Below are 20,063 nucleotides of genomic sequence, written 5' to 3'. Positions count from 1 at the left end.
TAATGTAACATTTTTCTTCTTTTTTACATGCGCATATGTGGCTACAGATATGCATCATGTAATTCTTCCACCATGATTAGTATACATACCTATAAGTAGGTATAGGTATAATAAGAGGGTACTCGTAAATCATTTCTGTAAGGTGAAAAGCTTTCTTTTCTACCCGTTCAATCATACATAAAATTTTCCTACACGTGATCGAACTACACCTAATTCGAATCACAATGGTTTTGGATAGCGAAGGAATTATACGACAATTCGTAGTATCTGTAGTAATGGTTTAAAAAATAGCGAACTTATTCTAACAACGTAAGAAAAAAATACGAAGTACGCCTAGGTAAACTCAGTATGGAACTGACAATGAGTCGAGTTGACAGTAGTATTACCGCCGAACCCACCTGGCCAGAGAAAATATTCGCCAAGGTTTGAACGTCTTTACATATCTTCAGTCAACGGTATATACGGCGCGATACTTGTGATTTGAGTTACTATGTGCAGCTATGTGTGGTTCGGTCACGTAAAATGTTTCGTAGGATTTAACGTGTAGGAATGACGTATCCCGGCCTTTCAGAAAATAAATAATCCTGGAATAGAAATACGGTTTCACAAAGTAAGCTTTTGACAACGACATCTCAATATGCTTTCCATGTTATGAGAAGAAGTCGTGATGTCATGATTGCGTCACTTCAACTTCATAATTCATATCAGCAGTTCTAACTTCCTTACTCCATTTATGTCCTACATTCACTTCATGTAATCATATATCATACAATTCGAACTGCTGTACCTACTGGGCTACCAACGCCTACTGTTGAACAGCCGAACGCTTACTCTTATTCGGCAAGGCGCTAATGTCAACGGTCGGCAACCAGGAATAGTTTTTCAAATATATTTAAAACGGAACTACCTAACAGTACTTTCAGTTTCATGAGGTATTCGAATATGCCATTCCGCTCTTTGTAAATTATCTAATATGAGAAAGAATGTCAATTACACGTTTCTATTTGCTAGTAAATCGAAGAAATTGTTATAAAATAAATTTCCGTCGGTTAAGAAGGAGTACAGCATCGTGTATTTCTTCATGCAGCTTCTATCCGTTGAATTTTAATTTCTGCATAAAAATCAATGCATACACTTATTTTTTACCAAACTCCTCGTTTTTTGTATTGTGGTGAAGGGAATTCAACTTATGATATTTCCTCGTATTAGTGAGTAGCGATCGTCGTCTAACAGCGGTACGAGCATGCAACTGACGAGAAATTTTAAATCGGTAATTCGAATGACCCTTCTATAGGCTGCATAGTAATATCCCTTTGGCTCTCAGTGTCCAGTGTGGCCGTTTTTTTGTTTTCGTTGACACTTGAAAATGTCAGGTTGGTGTCAGTTTTCGAAAAGAGTTTCACTCGCAGTTTACTGACGTTGCAAGTTACGATTTTCATTGTTAAAACTGAAACAATGAAGCAGTAAATGTTGACTGGTTACAATCGTAGTTGCGACATGGCATCCCGCAGGTGAGGCACGTTATGGTAATTGCATAGAAAGGGGAAAAAATACGCCACTCGTACTCGATGCTTTCAGTTGTGTGTCATTTTAAATATCCACTGGCTATAATTGTACCTGAATTAATCAACCTAAATTAAGATTTTCGGTTCGCGAAACATCTTTATTCTAATTTCATCAAATTACACCATTAACTATCGCATTTCGCAAGACTATATACGAATGATTAACCTAACTAACAATACGCATACTAACTTTGAGGCTAATGCATTGATGACGCGTAGCTAAATTATTTGTCAATAATTTCTCAATGCCTCGTTTACTCATGGTTAATTATGGTCGAGTAGGTGCTCAACGATGCCTATTTTGCAACCACATTCTGTCTTTGAGTCATTTCAATCACATTGAGATTAGTATTCATAACCTGAGATGGTAGGATACAAATTTTAATGTAAATATTACACTCGGACGTATACGGTACTTTTTCTATACCTGACTGTACATTGTAAACGCATCTCATTATTTACAAACAAACTGGCAAATACAAGCAAGTTTCTTTTTCAATTAATCACACATTGTTCTACATTTTATTAATTTGCTAATATAATAATTGTAATACAGTTTATTGTTTGCAGTCAATAACTACGTCAGAGAATAAGTTATTCAAAATTAGATAAATACGCCGTAGAGTAACTTGTAGGCTCTATCATTGCAACTTCGTATAGTATTAGCATCCATTGGCCTTGAGTAATACCTTTTTTGTGCTGTGGAAGGAATCTGGTTTAAATGAATATAGATTATTTTTCCATTGCAACCATCGATGACAGAGTGATGCAAGGCATGCAGTGATGCATCCACGCCTTAATTTGGCTCGAGGTTAATCGAGTAATATATATTCTGATAAGATACAGACGCTGTGTTTCTAACAAGCAGCTCTGACGGCCTTTCTTATCCTTTGTGAACTAAAATATTGATGTAATAAGAGAATTATTATATTACTCAAGCAAAGTACAGTCGTCGAAAGTTATATATCACTGCATTCGACAGATGGTTTCATCCCAATATATCAGGTTTGGAAGCGGAAAAATTGTTGATGGGACGTGGATATGACTGCTCTTTCTTAGCAAGGCCCAGTTCATCTAATCCTGCAAACTTCACACTGTCAGTGAGGTGAGTAAAAATATTCTTCTTCTTGTTATGAGACTGCTTTGACAATTTTTAAATGTGTATTCAAGTTTATAATCAGTAGCAGCATTTAACTTATTTGCTTGATATTTTATGTGCTTAGAAATTATTGTATGATATTATGTGTATGATGTGCAGTTATTTATAATTTCGAGTAATAATCAAATAACCAGACTAATATATTGAAATTGCTTTTACATCTACATGTCACATAAGTGTAGTAGTGTTAATAGCGTTCAAGCACTTTTCACTATTGGTGTTGATTGCCTTAAAAGAGCGGCATGATTTTTAGACGAAATGGGGAAGTGACCCATATCAAAATTCAGAATACAGGAGATTTTTACGATCTTTATGGTGGAGAAAAGTTTGCAACATTGTCCGAGCTTGTCCAGTACTATATGGAAAATGGTGGACAATTACGCGAGAAAAATGGAGAAGTGATTGAACTGCGATATCCTCTAAACTGCGCAGATCCAACTACTGAGAGGTATGTGTTATTCTTTTTACACATCTGTCAAACTTTTGATTTGACCTAGACTCAAGTTATTGATTGAACTTTCCATAGGTGGTTTCACGGACACCTGTCGGGAAAAGAAGCAGAACGATTGATGGTAGAACGTGGAAAAAACGGTTCATTTCTTGTGCGAGAATCTCAAAGCAAGCCGGGTGATTTTGTTTTGTCCGTGCGCACCGACGATCGCGTAACTCACGTCATGATACGTTCACAGGTCATTATTGTTATATTCGTCTAACTCCTATGTCAGGGAACTGCAAATCTATAATATTTCCGATTCGTCACTGAGAGTTAACGAGCAAACTTAGTCTTCTTGGTCAATTGCTTTGTCTTAGTAGAGTTTACTTGCTGGTAGTTCCCAGCCCTATTCCATTTGTCAGTCGATTTGAGATATACTTACATACCTAAACTAGAGAAAAAAAAACAACTAATCAATGTTGCAGGACAATGGATTTGACGTAGGCGGCGGTGATAAATTTGACAGTTTAAGCGATCTTATAGAACATTATAAACGCAATCCAATGGTAGAAACAAGTGGAACTGTTGTTCACCTGCGGTAAGTGACTAGCGTTTCTTATTTTTTAGGATAAAACTATCGTTCTTATCTACATATACTAAGTGTAACTCTACTGATAATTCTATGCGACTTTCTTCTTTCAGGCAACCATTCAATGCAACTCGTATTAATGCAAGCGGAATTGAGAGCAGAGTACGACAGTTGCATAAAGAGAACGGGTGGTACAATGCTTCTGGGGGTTGCACTAATGGAACAGGAAATGGCGCGGGGGGTTCTGTCAAAGGAAAAGCTGGCTTTTGGGAAGAATTTGAGTCGTTGCAGCAACTTGAATGTGGTCATTTATTCTCTCGAAAGGAAGGTCAACGTCCGGAGAACCGAGCAAAAAATCGCTACAAGAATATATTACCTTGTAAGACTATTATCTATTATAGTACGAGACCCTACAACCAAAATTTTGGTCTCATAGCATCTCAGCCAAAACTGTTTAAAATCGATGGATTATTTCACCCGGAACCCAAAAATGCAAATTTCAAGCATATTGCGTGCAGTCGCTGATCTGAGCGTATTTTCAAAATTATCAAAAAATCTAATTGAACTGTATCGTAGCATCCCGTCTGAAAACTATTGGACATAAGAAATAAGTTGCCCAGATGAAGAAAAAATTAATATCAGACAAATTGAGGTAGAATTTAATTTTAATGGGCATTATAAGCAGTATTGAAAATGTCTGAAAACGGTATTTTTGTAACCTGGGAAGCCATAAGAATGGTTCAAAACAGGTTTGAACCGGCATGCTATGATACACTTGGGTTAGATTTGTTGACAGTCTTGAAAATGCAGCCAGGTCAGACAATATGAGCAGAATGTCTAAAAACCGAAATTTTAGTAATGAAATAACAAAATCTGTGTACATTTTCAAGATTAGATAGGATGTGATAATATCCTCTATGTTTATTTAAAATTTTTTTGATAGTAGAAATAGTCCCCCATGAAGCTGCTAGGCCTTCTGAGCGTTACTACCCGCCTAGTTAGATCTAGGGTCATCTAGTCTACCGAGATCTGTGGATTTAGTCGTGGGCCCTCGTACTATAATAATTTAATTCAATGTATATATGACAATTATTAGATTGAAACTTTGAAACTGAAAATGTCTATGAAGATGGTGACCAAGTCACATAGTCTAAATTTCAAATATTACTAACATATTTTTACTTATAACTCTTTCAGTTGATCACACAAGAGTACGCTTAAAAGATGTGGATCCTAATACTCCAGGGGCTGACTACATCAATGCCAACTATATACGAGTATGTCGTTATATGTCATTGGTTTTTCCATTTCAATTTCATATTAATCAAAAATTCACTTACTGAAAAATCTAACCATAACTTGTAATTAAAATGTTTACTCTTTCACGTTTTATATAAAATTTGAAATGTAACGTAGACTGAAGAAGGTGATAATGCTGCATCCACTGGTGCTGGAGTGGGTGATGCTGGATCATCAACCAAATGTTATATAGCTACTCAAGGGTGCCTTCCTAATACTATTCAAGATTTCTGGCACATGGTATACCAAGAAAATACTCGTGTTATTGTGATGACAACAAAGGAGATGGAGAGGGGAAAGGTATTCAGAAATCAAATTCCAGAGCATAAGAAAATACGAATCCAAGTTTCTTGATTCTTATATAATCGTTTATATTTCAGAACAAGTGTGCTCGCTATTGGCCAGAGGAAGGTGAGCAAGCTGAATATGGCGAATGGAGAGTGCGCACTTTTGGTCATATATCAACAGCGGATTATACTCTTCGCGAGTTTCTCCTAAGTGGAGTCAAACCGCAGCATTCTGAACCCAGAAAAATTTACCATTACCACTTTCAAGTACATATTGATTTTCTTTTTATATTCATAATTTACATAATATTTGAATGCTTTAGCAACAATCTGTCTTGGTTAATGGTGACGTACGTTTGTCGATCTTTACATACGTTGTTAGATGTAACTAAAATTATCTGTGATCATGATAATAACAAGAATAATAATTAATAAACTATTATAATAATAAATAATAGACGAAAACGATTGGCAGGCGTGGCCGGATCATGGAGTCCCTTCGGACCCTGGCTGCGTCTTGAACTTTCTCCACGACGTGAATGCCAGACAAATTGCTGCGGCTGCTGTGCCTAGTAGCAATAATATTGGTGCTCCTGGAATCGGACCCATTCTTGTACACTGCAGTGCTGGTATCGGACGCACAGGCACTTTTATTGTCATCGACATGATCTTAGATCAAATCAAACGACATGGTAAATATCTTCATTATAGAGAATCCTCGGGATTATTTTACTGCAACACACTGGTCACAATTATCAAGAATATTTGCTCCTGTCTTCAAAATGAATGCCCCCCCCCCCCCCAATATCTTTGTGAATTCAGCAGTTCTTCGTATAGTAGAATATGCAGATATACATGTATTTTTTTTTTTAAGGACTGGAATGTGAAATCGACATCCAACGTACAATTCAAAAGGTGCGAAGCCAACGCTCAGGAATGGTTCAGACCGAAGCTCAGTACAAGTTTGTGTATCTAGCTGTTCTACACTACATTGAAACAGTTTCACAACGCATGTTGGCACAGCAGGTATTATTTTGATTTTTCAGTATCAATTGCATCGCCTTTACAAAAATATGTTACTTTTCTAAATGCATACTAACAACATTGCAGAAAGCATCACAGTTGGGTCGTGAGTACACAAACATCCGATATTCCGATGAAACCAATGTTGCAGTAAGTAGTGGATCAGGAGATGCCTCATCTCCTACGCCAACTCTTGTTGCTTTCCCAACCCCGACGAATATCACACTTTCCACTACAGTCGGTTCGCTTAGGCCAAAGTAACTCGGCATGTTATTGGATCAGCCGCGAATGAACACTTTACAGACTGAGAGAAGAAATTACTTACTACTTTCTTTCAAGTGATATTGATATGCTCTTTTTCTCTGGTAACACGTAATATCGAGATAATTGCTTATGATCTTGAGTGTGTGCACAAAGAGCAGACTCACTTATTCCTTTTACAATTTTCAATTGGCGAAATGAGAGAAAGGGAATGAAGGTTAACTTGCTTACAGAGACGATATACGTTGTTTATCTGTCGTAACTAATTGCCCGTACATGAAATTATGCTATGTTGGGAAAAGTCAACGTTCTCTGTCCATTTATATTTATAATATGAAATAAAGACCCTATGGCAACTATTTCTGTTATTACTAAATTCCGGTCAGCATACATACTCAATATGGATTAGGGAATGAGTAATAGCTGTATAACTGGGCCAGTAGTCGAGTCAAGAATTTTGTTTTTATTTTCGGTGAAACGTCAAATGGAAAACAATTGAGCATAAAGAAGTTCTGATAATATTGACTTTAAATACTAATAATACGGATGTCATAGGTGACACAATATCGGCAATGACACTTATATACAGTTAAAATAAATAAAATTTTGTACAAATATACAACTTATTAGCGATAACATATGCGTACAGCGTAATACGATACATCGAAGTTCTTCTCACGTGTGTGAACGTGTAAGGATATGTCATATTATATACGTAGCATCAAATTTCTGATACCACACTAATGCGTCAACGTATATTACTCATTAATGATTAGTCATATATCTCTGTTCCTATCGTATTTAAAATCCAATCCATATAATATGGAACGTTCGTGTAAACCCCGGGAGCCCCTTCTATTCCGCAATCTCTTGGTCCGAAACTAACCACCCCATAAAGAATGTTTCTTGGCTGCCTGTTGTATATCCCTAGAGCTTGAAGCGGACCGCCGCTATCTCCGGAACATGAATCGGACCGATTCGAGCCTCCGGCGCATATTTGTTTGTACGATATTCTTACGTTCCGCTCTCTGTACAATCTGGCACATACGTCGTTGGGAACGATTGGCAAAGTGACCTTCTGCAAAATTTCGCTTCGCGGGCCTGTTTCTGTCGCACCCCAGCCCGTCACGATCATCTTTGAATGCAATGTCATCGTCGGAACGACGGGTAAACAAATTGGCCGCACATTTGCTGCGCTGAAATCCGCCTCCTCGTCTAACAGAATCAAAGCAATGTCATCGTTCTGTTGTACCCTCGAGTAATCCGGGTGCACCGCCACTCCCACTGCAGAAAAATCTTGATAATCTTGAGCGCAGTTTATGTCCAACCCGTTGACGTCCGTTTCGCAATCCCTTTCCTTCGACAGATCGTGTTCCCCAAGCCGTACTCCGACCAGACGTAGATTCGCAGGTAGCGCCGTTACGCAATGAGCAGCGGTTAAAACGTGTTTCTTTGTAATCAGAGAACCGCCACAGCGAAACTCCGGAAGTACAGAGCCCGAGTCGTAGGCGATTAAAGCCATCCACGGGAATTCGAAGACGGTAGTTTTTGCACCACCGATAATTTTCGCCTCTGGTATAGGACCGCAAACGTCGTGCTCAAGCAGGCCGAGATTAGGATGATTGGTTACATCCGGCGGCGATGGAATCTCCTGCTGGTCAATCGGCCGATCGACGACCGGTGGACTTGATGTGCTTGATGGGCTGGCTTCTTCATTCTCGCAACAAACCTTCGGGTCCATTTTTTCAAATCCGCAATGCGCTTCGTTCAACCTCTGTGAAACCTCGTACGATAATCTGTACGATTGTTTTAGTAGTCTGAACAGTGATTGGCATTGTTTTATGTTAACACACGAGCCTTCCGTACCTCGTGGAGTGACGCATTCCTCTCGGGTCGAGTGACTTGGCGTAAGGTGATCTGGTCCCGATGATAAGGTGATAGATTCTAAGGGTAGCGAAATATCACTGCAGCAGACCTTAGGAGTCATTTTTTCAAACCCGCACAGCGATCGCTTTAGTACTTGCAAACCGGTACCGGTCACTGATGATTCTTGTCTCAGAATTGCGTACAGTGAAGGACATTCGTTGACATTAATACACCTGCCTTCATCGCCACCTCCCGTCCGGCAAGAGGTCTCTTTCGATAAGCCGATCATATTGTTCGAAATTAAGTCTGTTGGGGTGGGCAGCTTTTGAAGCGGGGAATCATCGTTATCGTCGAGATCACTACTGCAACATACTTTCGGATCGAGTTTTTCAAAGCCACAGTTAGATTTGGTTAATTGTTCTATCGCTAAGCTCGTGATTGAGAATGATTTCCGATTTCTTAAGAGATGCAGCAGAAACGGGCATTGCTTTATGTTGACACAGGTCCCTCTTGTGCCCTTATATGTTAAGCAATTTTCCGAATCCACCGCGGAAATCCGTATCACTAAAAACGCAAATATCAAATGTAGCGGGTTCATTATTCACTGTTAATAATCGTCGCAGCGAGCACTGTTTTGACAAATCCGTTGCTGTACTAGTAAACTTCGCATCACCTGGTACAGTTACTTATTTGTGTACGAACGTAAGTAGACACTGACCGACGATACTTTAACGGCCGTTTACATACTTATGTTTAATCCGTCACATTCTAAAAATAGATATTTATATTGTTCTGGGCCATAGCCTGACCACGTGATTACATTTTGAATTGTAGAAGTTACCGATTACATATTTATGCACTCGTATTGGTTTTAGATTGTATTTTAAGGAAATGCCGAGTTCGATATAGAAATTAATTGATGTAGTTGTACAGGCATTTGACTGTGACTATCAACGGAAAGCTCCATAAAACTTTTATTTGGCAGTATTTTGCACTAAATGCTATAATCATCACCGGGTACCAATGAAATATATGTAAGTACACTTCGAATGTAAATCCATCAGATGGCGATTAGTACTTTATTATACTCTTGAAGTACATAGCAAATTTTACTTTTATGGTGGATAAATTTTACCCTTCATAGTTCCTCCTACTTACTAGTTACTACACAAGGTAAGGAGTATCAACAAGTGACGGACGGCTTCATGTGTTTGTACATTCTTAAATATACATGACTAGAAATAAATACGAATTTAACCGTGCAGAATCAGTAAATAAAAAATTTAATGTCAATTCAACTAACTGCATTCATGCTATTACCTTACGCTAACTTAAGTGCAATTCAACAGTGCAAAATCCTTATACAGGAGCAAAATGCAATATGCTTTGTCATACAATAAAATAAGTGCTTTTTGCAGTAATCAGAAAGATTCCCATAACACGATCAGTTCCAGAATTAATACTAGGGATATGTTTAGGGATTAAAAGATTGAGAGTCGAATACATAAACGTATGGATTAAAAATTATAGCTATGAGTTAAAAAATAAGGTTTGTGTCCAAATCTATAACAAAAAATTATAGAATTACCATAATTGTGTCTAGTTGTCTAGATAAATTCGTCTATTCGCTATCTATTTCTTTTCTGTGGTTTCGCTTTATCATGGGAAATAGCGCCCATAAAGCAGTCCCCAATATCAGTATAATTCCAAATGCTAGAAATATTGGTTTGTATGAACCAATTTGCTCAAAAATTACACCACAAAGCGGTGGACCAATCAGCTGAAGCACACCATTAACAAACAAAGAAATCCCATAAGACGATGTTAATTTCTCAGTGCCAAGCATATCTGCTAAAATCACAGTTGTTATTCCAATATACATTCCCGACGAAAGTCCAAATAAAGCACAAAAAAATGATAGCATTGTGTAACTGGTGGCCATAGGAAGTAAAGCTAAGGCAATACCGCTCATTCCAAGTCCACCCACAAAATAGTAATACTTTGGTATGAAATCGATGTCTGATAAGGATGATCCACCTATGCGCCCAACCAAATCTAAGGCAGAAACAATGGACAGTAATAGAGCTGACATATTTTTATCAAAGCCTTGCGATATTGCATATGATGGTAATAATATCATAAAATTCGTATTACTTATTGCAGAGGTGGAGTTTGAAATGAGGATAAGTAGGTAAATTGGATCTTTCAAGACGCTAAAATCAAAGAAATTTTTTTTATCTTTCATTGCTGCTTCGCTTTCCGAGTCATTGCTGTTGGATTGTTTTACTTGTTCTATATCTGCAGCTGTGGTATTTTTCCTTTTAGACGAATGGGTTTGGAAGAGGCACTTGAACATTCCAGGAACATTTAATCTTTGGTTTAAAGCTATAGTACCCATTTCAGAAACAATGCTATGTTGACGAGAGACACGATAATTTTCATAATTTAAACAGCTGTGTCGCATTGAACTATTTCTACTTATGTGCGGTGTATTGGGACAAGCACTGTTCACACTCTTGCCAGTCACAATATTGTCTTTAGGTTCTACATTGGAATTATCAAATGCTGTATTGCGTATTCCGTTTGTAGCAATATCAGAACTTTCGTTAAGTTTTACGTCTTCTTTTTCATCTAATCCCTCGTTTCTTTCGTTGATAAGTGAAGAGTTTTGAACTCCCTCTAGTGCTTGGGCCAAATTCAGGAAATGCAAATTTCCAGAAATTGACATATCAATTTCATTAGTGGATTTGAAGCTCTCTTGTTTTAAAATGTTATTCGATTTCTCATTACTGGGCATTTCGTCCAAAGTCAATGCTTCGTTATCCACTCCATCCTCCGGCGTAATAGGAACTCTTATCATGTGTTGTTCGACAGGGTGATATAACAGAGCACAAATCCATGTATTTAAGGTGATACCACCCATGAGTAATACAGCTCCTCTGAAAAGATAAGATTTATCATTTGAAAAATGATATATATCAAGTTCGGCAAATGAAAAGGTTGTGACTAGTTAAAAGGTGGAAAATTTATTCAAAACGTTTAGATAAAGAAATTCTCAAGTAGGTGACACGTTTTATTAGATAGCAGGGTTTAATAATGACAGATTTGATTATTTGCTAAACATTGCTCTTACCTGTATCCAAAATGATCAAGTAGATACTGTAGGAAAGGTGGTAAAACAATAGTCCCAATAGCACTTCCGGATATACAGAGCCCGTTAGCAAATCCCCGTAATCTTTCAAAATAAGCGGTAACTATGTATACTGTTGGAGGAAATGATAAACCTGCTCCAATGCCAACCATTACTCCATAACTGAAACAAAATACAATGCACATTAATTACATTGAATGACTTGAATAAAAAGTAATACCAGTTTATACAGCAATATATCTATATAATAACTTAATTTACCTGAGATAAAGATAACTGACGGAATTTGCGAAATAACTCAGCATCATTCCTCCTGCAGCAAATGTACCACCAATAAGCGTAACAGTTCGGTAAGAATATTTCATCGACAGAATGCTTGATAACGGACCTGAAAGTATAAAATGAAATTGAAACAACGAGCGTAAATTAAATAGGTATAAATTTTAACCAACGATGTCTAAATTGAAAGATGCCATGTGTACGTATTATTAAAATTTACGTAATATTCGATTGTAGTTGGCATTTATTAACTAAAACATACCTAAAAAACTATATAAAAAATAGCAGAGTGCTGGCATCCATAACGCTGCTGTAGGGGATGCTTTGAAAACTTGCAAAAATTCTACAAACAGCACACCGAACGACTTCACAGTTCCAGGGATAAGAAAGTTAACAGTTAATGCTGAGAATAAAACGACCCAGCCCCAGCCTCCGTCAGGAGGTACCAGCTTCGTTTTTTTTGCTTTTACTGCCATAGTCAATTAGAAAATCTGTAAATTAATTACGCATATTGAAAATGTATTAATGGTTCAAAAATTCTACGTGTGGTTGTGCTTGCACGTGATAAAGTAACCAGTAGCTAAATATTTCTATTTGCAGAATTTACAATTCTTGTGAAAGTCTCAATTTCTACAAGTAAGAAGCGGGCTTAGGCTGGTCGCAAGCCAACCTTTGAACTTTCCGTTTTTGAACTTGTTTGAAGCTGAAATACTAATAGAAATAATTATAGTAATAGTAATAATAATAATACCAATTTTCATCAAAATCGAACTGTTATTAATTTTATTTTTTTCAGTTTATCGAGTACGCAAAATTTAAATTTTGCAAATCTGACTTTAGATCCGTGATCAGCGTCCCTAAAAACCCTGTGGTACCAATTTTCGTTCGAATCCGTTCATCCGTTCTCAAGGTATAATTTTTACTTTATTTCCCGGAATTTTGTTATTTGAATAATTTGAAAAGTACTGAACCGATCCGGATCAAAATCGTAAAAACTCGGTAATTCGTTCTCGAGACATCGTCGAACAAAAAAATTGATCACATGCATACATAAATACGTACATACACACACATACACACAGCATCCATCCAAAAAATGTCGGAGGTGAATCTTTAGACGTTGAAACGTCGAGATATCGTGAAAAATCCACGTAGTAAATGATTCGATATTTGCAGTCAACTGTATCGTACTAAAAATGTTCATGCTATATTAAATCATAAAATGTTTTGTAATTTATTATATGATTTCTTATATATTTTATCGAATTTACAAGATAAATCATGTAATAAATTACAAGCAGAATTCTTTGACAACATTTTATGATTTAACACATGACCACTTTCAATAGGGATATAAAGACAGAAAAATTTTCACCATAGAATAACCCGTGCACTTGCTCCCATGCTAATCGTATACCTTGACATCTTGTTCCTTGTTTAGTACCTGTTAATTATTTTCAATCTACAAGAATTTCCCTGTATTGTTAATCGTACTACATTAAAACGTCTGTCATTATTCAAATCACACTGAACATAAAATAGCAACAAGTAAGATAGCTCAATATGGAAATTTGGAAAAACTTGAGGTAAACTTGAGAGACAAATTTGGATGGCAATATAATGAAAAATACGAATAGAGTCCTATCTCTCAATAGTTCCGGGGTCAATTGAAGAGTTTTTCCACAAATCGGTGTTCCGTCATCACTGCATGTATAAGGTTCGCCGGCGAGACTTTTGAACTTACCTATCAATGGTTCCGACCGCTCTTATAGTTCGAAATACGAATGATAAAAATTTTCGACTGGCGGAACTATTTAGAAGTGGGTACACGAAACTCGAGCTCGTCCCTAATTCTCTGACAAATGAGTAGTGGGGGAAATTTTTCACGAATAAAACTAGAAAAGCGGAACTATTGAAAGATCGCATCGGACTGAAAGTATTAATATCACAAAAACATTCTAATGATATCACATCAATATTACCTTAATGTTACATGTTGTAAAGCACAAAATCGCGAAGGTGGCGAATTCTAACTTCGAATTTGAATGATAATGTTTTTAAAGTTATCCTCGTGAAAATTGGCTCGGATCATTGCTAGATGGGTCTGTTGTAAATATTCGAAACGAGCATGCTTAGAATTTAAAATTACGTTAATTAAGAGCTATTTATGGGTAACATATCATAAATTGCAGTCAAGACCGGGACGTTTCGTAAAAAAAAAAAAGAAAAAGTTGCTAGTTTTTAATACACAAAATGTTTTTCTTTTAATCGACATATATCATGTCTTGAATATTTGAAAACGAAAGACATGTCAGTGATGTAACATAAAGTTACGGATTTCCATCATAACAGACGATTTTAGAACAAAATTATATACTTTTAACAGCTGATTACTTTTATATGCAATGAAATAACAATAATTGTAATTTTCCAAGATGTTTGGTAAAAAAAATCTATTATTCTCGGTCGTTAATTCGTTTTTGGTAATGCTCTCACAGAAAAAAAGCCCTCAACTTTGGTGTAAATTCGTACCCTCATCATTATTTATGAATTGGGGGTACGAGTTTACACTCAAGTTGGTTTTTTTTCCGTGAGACTGTTCTCGTATACGATCAGGCGTTCACGAAACGTTATTAACGTTCCCCAAAATGACGAAATATCTGCATAAATTTTTCGAATTATCAGATGCGTGAATGTGAATCAAAATATTTATTAAACCTCAGTTTAAGTCAACTTTTAAAGTTCTACAAAACATATCAACATTTTCATGTCTTAAGTAGATAGTTACATAAGTTCTTGTACTTTATCTTACTAGTATAGCAGTAGTATACAGTCACGTAGAAATAACGTTTGAATGGTACGTTTTTACTTACAATTAGAATGTAAAAAAATATATAAACAAAAATAAGTAGCAAGTTTAACAGATGTACGCTGAATGCCTCTCAAATCCGGAAAAGGTCCCGAAATAATGTTTTCGAATAAAGGTGTGCGTTATATTGTTGTAGGCCATCTTAGACGCAATTTATCAAGTTTATATAAGTGAAAAGTAGATTGCATAAAATTTTAATGAAATGCATTTTGAAATAACATTCATTAATTATTTTAAACAATTATTTGCATTTCCGCAATGATGCAATATTGAGGTACAGCGATTATATCCTACACGAGAAGGTACTTACCACTCAAATTTTAATCACTTTAACAAAAAAAACACTTCGCAGCCATTTACACCGAAGTATATATCTCACATGTTGCACGCTAGCGCTATTTATTGCGTTTCGCCGAATACTAATTAATTCGATTATGGCTGCGTTCACTGAAATGGTGCATACAAAGTCGCAATTCAAAACGTTAGAATAAATTAGTAATTGAAACAATACTGTGTTGCGAAGAAAAATTGAAGATATTAACTAACAGACCACGTATTTGGTTTACAAAAAGGTTTGAAGCAACTATATAACATAGCTCAACGTACATCTGTTGGTTTAATGTTAAAACTAAGTAATATAAATAATTTTTAGTCAATTATTTTAATAAAATGTGATAAGTTCAACAATATAACATTGTCAGTAACAGATTTGCAACCTTCATGATTTTGTGCTTTAAATGTGCTGAATCTAGATTATTTGAGATCTATAGAAGAACTGTCTGCGAAATGTGCTGGTGGGCACACCAATATTTGCCAATTGATGGACTATGTTGGTAAATATATCCAAACAAAAAAAAGAGTTACTGTAATCTAATTAGATGGATTGTTACCTGGTTGCAAGCTGAAGTACCATAAGCAATATGTTATCCAACAGTACCCAAAACTCGTTTCAAGTTGTTTTTTATACCTTCAACAACCTCGTTCTAAGTGGGAAGTTTGTTTATCTTTTAGTAGGTACATACATGACGCTGCTAGCAAAAGTCACTCTGATTGACCATACTTTCAGCACCTGGACAGTGGTTTCAGTACATGATGTAGTATTCAACTTTCATAAATGTAATAGAAAGCTTTTAATCATAGACTAGGAATTTAATCTAAGTAAGTGGATATAATATTTCTTAGATAATATCTTGTATTTTCTTTGACATACTAACGGTGGTATACCACATGGTAAAGTAAACTTTGAGAATTCACCATCCGAGTGTATTGGTAATATTTTTTTCACAAAAGTTTGCAAAGCCTAATTTACTTTATGATGTGTAAGTAATTGAAACTTTTTGTTCTAGTCTAAATACCATGACTCTATGCTCAACAACAATGTGCTACAAACTGATGGTGATTTCTCATCTCAATAATTATCAGTAACAGAATTATGCAACTATGATACGTCCTGTGCTATTAAAAAAATTAGTAACAGTGGTACACCAGGAAGCTCATTAAGCTTTAACTACACTGTTGCATCGAATATTGAAGCCAGCAAGGCTACTTGTAATTGATCAATTTACTCTGTTTAAAATATATGTGCCAACCCAATGATTGCTAACAAAACCTAATCTTATAGCACATCTAACACAATCAATTGTGAAATCTTCAAATTACTTGCCAGACTCGAAGAGATCATTTTGAAAATTGAAGTAATTGCCGGAATTGCACAATGAAAAACAGTGGTGAATCATTCTGATATTTTAAGAGTAGTGCAATGCACAAGAGTAAAAAAAGTTCACAAACTAATACACAATACTGTATTTTTCTAATAAATTTGCTACCGATAATTTATCTAGTCTACTGAAATAGTAAGTGGTAGAGGCGAGCAAGAAAATGTGCACTGACCTGGAGTTTCGATACGGTGTCTGAAGAGGAAGGTTCGCAGCAGCACTCTGCAGGTAGTGGATTGGGGAGATTTGCTGAAGGGTGGGAGATTCTTCTTCAGGTAACAACGACCGATGAACCATTCCACTACCAAGTTCTTAACAAGGCTTCCAAGCGTCACTTCGTATCCCCTTCACTCTACTCTGCTTCATCGGGATACAGAGAACAACCCAGTCTTGAACTTGAGTAACCAATATTAGCCAGCATGGTCACACGTATCATCTATCTATTGTGTTTACTCAACAGGGCTGATCGCTTCTCTTTCTATGTGCCACTGCTGCATTGTACTTCACCTTTATGCTTGCCGGAGGGGGTGCATGAGGTATCTGCAGGCTTCACTTACCGTTTGCACATCTAAGTCCCACCCACACAATCTGGTAATTTTTTTGCTCGATTTAATGATAGCGTCACGATGTAATAATATTGCCTGACAATCTCACAATGCTTGTGTGACTCTTTCTATATTTATTCAAGTGATTATATCTGATAGATCTCTAATGCATTTTCATCTCGTCATTTTGATATTTTTGGCGATAAAATTTTTTAATGCATAGTCGGATTGTTTTGTTATCTCAGGCTACTATATTTATTACAGTCGTAAACTCATTCCGCATTATGTACATCAATGACTGTGTTTAGCGGGTCTAGCGTAACAGTAATATCTTCTACTAAAAAATTATTTACTATTTGTGCACTCATCTTACATCATCTCTTTGCAGTGGCCTCGTACATTTGTTTTCATGTAAAATATTATTTCCTATATATTCGAAAGAATTTGCAATTTCACCTCTACAACAGATTTTATTCTAATGACTTATCAATTTCATTCTCAAGAATAATTACTTGAGCATCTCAAATTATCCATCATTTAATCTAAATAGATGTTCAGAATTCTAGCCAGTTCACAATCAAACCAATGAATAAGTATCAGGTTTTCCTAGAATGGGTTGAAAACTTTTTGCAAGCACCATGCTTTCTATTTATAGAACTTAACTGCCTTAAGTCGTTTCTAAATTTACATAAAGTGTATCAAAGATTAGAGTCTTGTAAAAAGGGTAAGCCAAAAAGACTGGGCTGACGGGTTATTTACTGCTCTTCCCAGCCAGGTAGTAAACTATTTTTTCATGGACTATTTTGTTTTGATGCGTTAGCCTTGCATGGCATGTTGTCCTGGGGCGAGCCCTACCTGGCGGGAGGCGGAGGTTCTCTCTGTTCAACAACCACTTTGCAATGTGGCTGAGAGCTGGTTCCCATGCCATCTCTATCGTTGCATTAACTATTTTTAAGAAACCAAACTGGTTTGATGAAAATAGCTCGCCTGTTTGAGCAAGAGTTTAGTAAGTGAGGCAACTGGGAGCATGTGTGTGAGTGTGTGTGGTGGTAAGAAACAGCCTTAAAGGCTGTTGGTTTTATTTTCTGTTTATCGCGGTATAGCATGGCGCTGTTATACTCGCTACTACAAATATGGAAGATCTTACGTTACATTTGAGGGCAATGGCAGATTATACATACACTTGTATGAAAAATCTGAAATCAGGATTGCATTATTGATACCCACACAGCTAGATCCACGTATGTGAGCGGGTAATGAATTTCATCAGTTATGCGTGTCATGCTTGCATAAGAAAGTTGGGGAAATTGATTCAGGAAATGATAGTATTAGCTGACGACAAGAGACCGATGAAATCAGTGTTTCATCAATTCTGTTTCAAAATACTAAGTAAATCTAACATTCATATTTTTGCATATCTACCTGTGCATGATGCGTTTATGCAGTGAACTTTTGAAGTAAAAATTTCTCGATATCATAAAAAACTAACAGTGTTCCGAGCAGAATATCAAAATCAAATCATTTTAATACTATATTAAAAGCCTGATGAAATAACGTTATCGCAAGATATATCCGTAGGTATTCTAGATAATCTTTTTAGACACTAATATAATTCAATACATGCTACTAAGAGATATCCTGAAAAAACTAACAGAAATTCAATTCCACTAAATATCGTAAACATTAGATCTACATAATATTTTTCGTTGTAATCGACTTAGAGAATGATGTTTGTGCGGCACATATGTCACAAATTCATTTACCGAAACTAATTACATTAAAGTAAATAATTTTCAATAATAAGTTACACATGTAAAAGGTTCTCTTCAAAAACCAGACCCGCACTACCCAATTTTTTCAACTTATGTCAGCGCAACTTTATCAAACTTTTCGAATTACGTACCTGCAAAGCTAATAATTGCCAATGGCCTTATCACTTATCTTCAATGCATTACTGAGTTCAGCATATATAATTAGTTGTGTATACATGTAGGTCTAAATATATTTTAGATCTATAGTCATTTAGATAAAGTCAATCCAGTTTGTTATTAAATATTATTGTAGAATATATTGCCGTCCGCATTAAAGAATAAAAGTATTTTTGATATGCTTGAGATTCGCAATTTCTAACGAGAACTTTCTATTGGAAACAATATTAAATCTGCACAAGATCGCTGTATAATGTAAAATACTTCTCTAGATCATTCAAACTTATTCCAGGAAATTGTATTGCAGGCTTCTTGTTTATGCCCCATTTAATACTGACCAGTTACATTTTTTGCATCATAGTCAATTTAATCAAGGGGTGATTAACCACTTACATGCAATTTAGACAGGAATGAGTTCAGGGCTTAGAGACTTTATGCTATGTTTAAAATTAGATATAGCCAATTGGTGTGATTGGCAGAAGACAGTTTGAACTTCCTTCAATACAGGATTATAATCATTGATTGCCATTCTGATACGTTATACTTAACACTCTGAGGTTTATTACTCTGCACAGAAATTACCGATCAAACAGGATACCGGCATCCTCATAAGAACCTGCAAATGATACCTTATAAAGGGTGAAAAACAGTTGCTTGAATTTATACCTTTCAAAAATTACAGAGCACTGTATTATAAATCAAATTACCGATAATTATTAACGCCTTAAGAATTTGGACATTGTGATAAATAAAACTTGACTAGTATAAGGAAATGATGCAGCGAGTTGAGAGTTCGTAGAATAATTATCAAGTTTCTAAGATGCAGGGAGTGAGGATGAACAGGAAAATCGCATTTACTAACTTTCACTAACTGCTGCTCAGGTCATGCCTATTCACAGTCATGATTAGTCGTTAATTTGTGTCACATGTATGAGGAAATTTTTTTGCTTAGAAGCGACAAAAAAAAAATAAACTTGTTTTATTGGGCGGAAAACGAACTTCAAGTTAGGAGCGTTAACATTGCGGAAGATTGAAAGTAAATCACTATTTTAGTTTAGCCGAATGAGCGCACAAATTTAAATATGAATCTGACA

General features: G+C 36.1%; 3 protein-coding genes across 9 annotated transcripts; 1 reads left to right on the top strand and 2 right to left on the bottom strand.

The window, feature by feature from the left end:
* Nucleotides 1-475: 475 nt before the first annotated feature.
* On the top strand, nt 476-6,975 carry LOC124215981 (tyrosine-protein phosphatase non-receptor type 11). 6 transcript variants are annotated; one of them, XM_046619970.2, is made up of 12 exons: nt 476-610; nt 2,548-2,670; nt 2,978-3,172; nt 3,251-3,413; nt 3,643-3,755; nt 3,860-4,125; nt 4,944-5,023; nt 5,163-5,345; nt 5,426-5,599; nt 5,808-6,024; nt 6,207-6,358; nt 6,443-6,975. In XM_046619970.2, exons 2-12 carry the CDS (start codon nt 2,594-2,596, stop codon nt 6,614-6,616), a joined length of 1,794 nt encoding a protein of 597 aa, XP_046475926.1. In that variant the 5' UTR covers nt 476-610; nt 2,548-2,593; the 3' UTR covers nt 6,617-6,975. The 6 variants fall into 6 exon arrangements, with proteins under 6 accessions (XP_046475926.1, XP_046475925.1, XP_046475929.1 ...); XM_046619969.2 differs by lacking the exon at nt 476-610 and adding an exon at nt 1,306-1,511; XM_046619973.2 differs by lacking the exon at nt 476-610 and adding an exon at nt 1,307-1,511 and having other exon boundaries at nt 2,961-3,172.
* LOC124215984 (serine protease easter-like) lies at nt 6,726-9,080 on the bottom strand. Its single transcript, XM_046619978.2, has one exon. It carries the CDS (start codon nt 9,078-9,080, stop codon nt 7,389-7,391), a length of 1,692 nt encoding a protein of 563 aa, XP_046475934.1. The 3' UTR covers nt 6,726-7,388.
* Nucleotides 8,619-19,998, bottom strand: LOC124215982 (monocarboxylate transporter 12). 2 transcript variants are annotated; one of them, XM_069135788.1, is made up of 7 exons: nt 18,850-19,998; nt 16,672-16,856; nt 15,672-15,850; nt 12,175-12,403; nt 11,895-12,021; nt 11,616-11,795; nt 8,619-11,421 (listed from the first exon to the last, which is right to left on the bottom strand). In XM_069135788.1, the coding sequence occupies exons 4-7, from the start codon at nt 12,386-12,388 to the stop codon at nt 10,104-10,106; spliced, it is 1,839 nt and encodes a 612-aa protein (XP_068991889.1). In that variant the 5' UTR covers nt 12,389-12,403; nt 15,672-15,850; nt 16,672-16,856; nt 18,850-19,998; the 3' UTR covers nt 8,619-10,103. The 2 variants fall into 2 exon arrangements, with proteins under 2 accessions (XP_068991889.1, XP_046475932.1); XM_046619976.2 differs by lacking the exons at nt 15,672-15,850; nt 16,672-16,856; nt 18,850-19,998 and adding an exon at nt 15,092-15,369.
* Nucleotides 19,999-20,063: the final 65 nt, after the last annotated feature.

Source organism: Neodiprion pinetum, chromosome 4 (assembly GCF_021155775.2).
Source record: "Neodiprion pinetum isolate iyNeoPine1 chromosome 4, iyNeoPine1.2, whole genome shotgun sequence".
Taxonomy (NCBI): Eukaryota; Metazoa; Arthropoda; class Insecta; order Hymenoptera; family Diprionidae; genus Neodiprion; species Neodiprion pinetum.
The sequence above is the reverse complement of the archived record's forward strand: the minus strand, read 5'-3'. Positions and strand labels throughout refer to the sequence as shown.

Excerpts from the sequence above, each read along its gene's own strand:
- LOC124215981 (XM_046619969.2), top strand. The coding sequence starts at position 1,468 with ATGTTGACTGGTTACAATCGTAGTTGCGACATGGCATCCCGCAG. Across the intron at positions 5,024-5,162 it reads TCAATGCCAACTATATACGA|ACTGAAGAAGGTGATAATGC; the intron begins GTATGTCGTTAT and ends AATGTAACGTAG. Across the intron at positions 6,359-6,442 it reads AACGCATGTTGGCACAGCAG|AAAGCATCACAGTTGGGTCG; the intron begins GTATTATTTTGA and ends ACAACATTGCAG.
- LOC124215984 (XM_046619978.2), bottom strand. The coding sequence starts at position 9,080 with ATGAACCCGCTACATTTGATATTTGCGTTTTTAGTGATACGGATTTCC.
- LOC124215982 (XM_069135788.1), bottom strand. The coding sequence starts at position 12,388 with ATGGCAGTAAAAGCAAAAAAAACGAAGCTGGTACCTCCTGACGGAGGC. Across the intron at positions 11,796-11,894 it reads GTCAGTTATCTTTATCTCAG|TTATGGAGTAATGGTTGGCA; the intron begins GTAAATTAAGTT and ends ATTTTGTTTCAG. Across the intron at positions 11,422-11,615 it reads CTTGATCATTTTGGATACAG|AGGAGCTGTATTACTCATGG; the intron begins GTAAGAGCAATG and ends TTATCTTTTCAG.